The sequence below is a fragment of the Acanthisitta chloris genome, unplaced genomic scaffold, assembly GCF_000695815.1.
Source record: "Acanthisitta chloris isolate BGI_N310 unplaced genomic scaffold, ASM69581v1 scaffold9885, whole genome shotgun sequence".
NCBI lineage: Eukaryota > Metazoa > Chordata > Aves > Passeriformes > Acanthisittidae > Acanthisitta > Acanthisitta chloris.
Genome location: NW_008672076.1, coordinates 1 through 2,657, shown reverse-complemented (window position 1 = coordinate 2,657; position 2,657 = coordinate 1). Strand labels below are relative to the sequence as shown.

General features: G+C 52.1%; 1 protein-coding gene across 1 annotated transcript; it reads left to right on the top strand.

Annotated features, from left to right (window-relative positions):
- Positions 1 to 1,079: 1,079 nt before the first annotated feature.
- Positions 1,080 to 2,651, top strand: ZHX3 (zinc fingers and homeoboxes 3; the record flags this gene model as incomplete). The annotated part of the gene is made up of 1 exon (XM_009074372.1): positions 1,080 to 2,651. A coding segment is annotated over exon 1 (1,572 nt), but the record flags the coding sequence as incomplete, so codon positions are not given.
- Between the last annotated feature and the right edge of the window lie 6 nt (positions 2,652 to 2,657).

Below are 2,657 nucleotides of genomic sequence, written 5' to 3'. Positions count from 1 at the left end.
TTGGCTTTTGGGCGGCGGGGGGGTGGTATTTTTGACTATAACAGCTCTCTTGTCATTCCAAGCCCAGCAAGATGGGCTTGCACTGACAAGAATTGCACTTTCTTGTGGAACACCCCCAGTGCACTGAGTGGTGTGAATGCCAAAAGCTGCAGAGGTGGTGGGAGGGAAAGGCTTGGGAGCCAGGAACATTGTGATGCTGCCCTAGAGTTTTGGGGCTTTACCTTCTCATGCAGCTCAAGATGAAGAGTCACAGATGCTGTTGAAACAGTAATGAAGTGTGCACAGGATGGGAAGGGAATCTCCCAAATGCTTTGCAGGCTTGCTGAGCAAGGAGAGCTAAAATAAGTGTCTGTATCTGCAGCCTCCTCACTCCCTGCAGCACAGCTCCAGGCGTCTGCAGGCAGAGCCTCTTGGCACAGGCTTGGTGCTTTGGGCTGGCGAGAAACTTCCCAATGGGATGGATGGAAAATGCTGATTCTGAAGAAATGGAAATGTACTGTGGGGAGTGTGTGGATTTTTCATCATGACAGAAAGCAGGCAGCTTTCCCAGGTGACCCTGCCTGGTATCACCTCCTGCGTGGGGCTAGATCCTGAGCACACAGGGAGCCCAGGCACTGCTGTCCCTGCCAGAACACCAAGGACAGGTCTTGACAGGGCAGGATGAGGGGAAAATTCAGTGGGTTTCCTCCTCAAATGAGAATTTGATGTGGACTGTAAAAGAGGCATGTTTGTGTTTGTTTTTAAAGAGGTAATTCACAGGTTGTAGGTGTGAAAATACAGTAAATCCAAGGTCAAGTTATAACTTTCCAGTGAAAGAGGCTAAAAAATGATTTATTGAGTGAAACAGCTAAATACCTGGACAGTTGTGCTTTGTCTAATGCCAAGGGAGCTAACCCCTCCTCCCTCTCCTTGTCCTCAGGTCCAGTGGCAAATATGAGCATTTGTCAACTTTTGACAACAACTCCTTGGGACGTGATGAATTTGCTGGAATCTGGACCACAGAGCACTTGCAATAGCGCCTTTTAAATTTGAGTTTCATTTAAGTGAAAGAAAAATAATCATCTGGATCAACTGCAGCGATGGCGAGCAAAAGGAAATCCACAACTCCCTGCATGATACCAGTCAAAACACTGGTGCTTCAGGAGACTGAACAGGATGCTGGAGAAGATGATCGTGAAGGAACTCAACAAGAGGCTCCTGCGGAAGGGCCAGCAGCGAGCGACGCTGGTGCCAGCAGCAGCAATAACGGAGCTCTGCCCAATGGGCACCGTGGGATTGCCGACACTGACACTTACATCTGCAAGTCTTGTGACTTTGGATCTCAAGATGTTCATCAGTTCTTTGGGCACTTGGACTCTGAGCACCTAGACTTTAGCAAAGACCCTGCCTTCGCGTGCGTCGCGTGCAGCTTCCTGGCGAACAGCCACGAAGGGCTCTCGCACCACAACGCGGAGTCGCACGGCGGCGAAACGAGCTTTGTTTGGAGGGTGGCTAAGCAGGACAATCGTACAACCGTGGAGCAAAGTCTCTGTGAGGCCACCAGCAGCCACGACCTGCCAGGAGAGGTCCCTGAAGAAGGGGCAGATGGCCAGTCTGAAATTATCATTACCAAAACCCCCATCATGAAGATAATGAAAGGTAAACCCGAGGCCAAAAAAATCCACACGCTGAAGGAGAACGTGTCGAGTCAGTTGGGCGGTGAGTCGGAGGTGAAGGATGGAGAGCATTCATTCCCTAACGGGTCCGTGCCAGTCAGCCAGGCCACTGCAAGTTCCACAAAATCATCTCACGTAGTGAATGGCTCCATCATAGGAAATGTGCCTGTTCTGCAGGCAGGGGTTGCACAACTTGTGTCGCTGCCACAGCAACCCCCATTGCATCAGCAGCTACCTACATCCAAGTCCCTTCCCAAGGTGATGATTCCCCTGAGCAGCATTCCAACATACAATGCTGCCATGGACTCCAACAGCTTCTTGAAAAACTCTTTCCACAAGTTCCCCTACCCCACCAAAGCTGAGCTCTGCTACTTGACCGTGGTGACCAAGTACCCAGAGGAGCAGCTGAAGATCTGGTTCACTGCTCAGAGGCTGAAGCAGGGCATCAGCTGGTCACCGGAGGAGATCGAAGACGCCAGGAAGAAGATGTTCAACACTGTTATTCAGTCCGTGCCACAGCCCACCATTACAGTTTTGAACACGCCACTGGTTGCGAATACTGGGAGCGTCCCCCATCTTATCCAGGCGACTTTACCAGGCCATGTGGTGGGGCAGCCAGAGGGGACGGGGGGACTGCTGGTCACACAGCCCATCATGGCAAATGGTTTGAAAGGCACCAGCTCCTCCTTCACCTTGGCAGTGACTTCTGTCCCCAAGCCGCAGCTGGCCGCGCAGCACAGCACGGTGAGCTCCAGCAACGCCTCAGGGGTGAAGGTGGTCAACAGTGCCCAGTCGCTGCTCACCGCCTGTCCTACCATCTCCTCGCAGACCTTCCTGGATCCCAACGTCTACAAAAACAAGAAGTCCCATGAGCAGCTCTCAGCCCTCAAAGGCAGCTTCTGCAGAAACCAGTTCCCCGGCCAGGCTGAAGTCGAGCGGCTGACAAAGATCACAGGTTTGTCCACCAAGGAGATCCGAAAGTGGTTCAGCGATAGGAGGTAC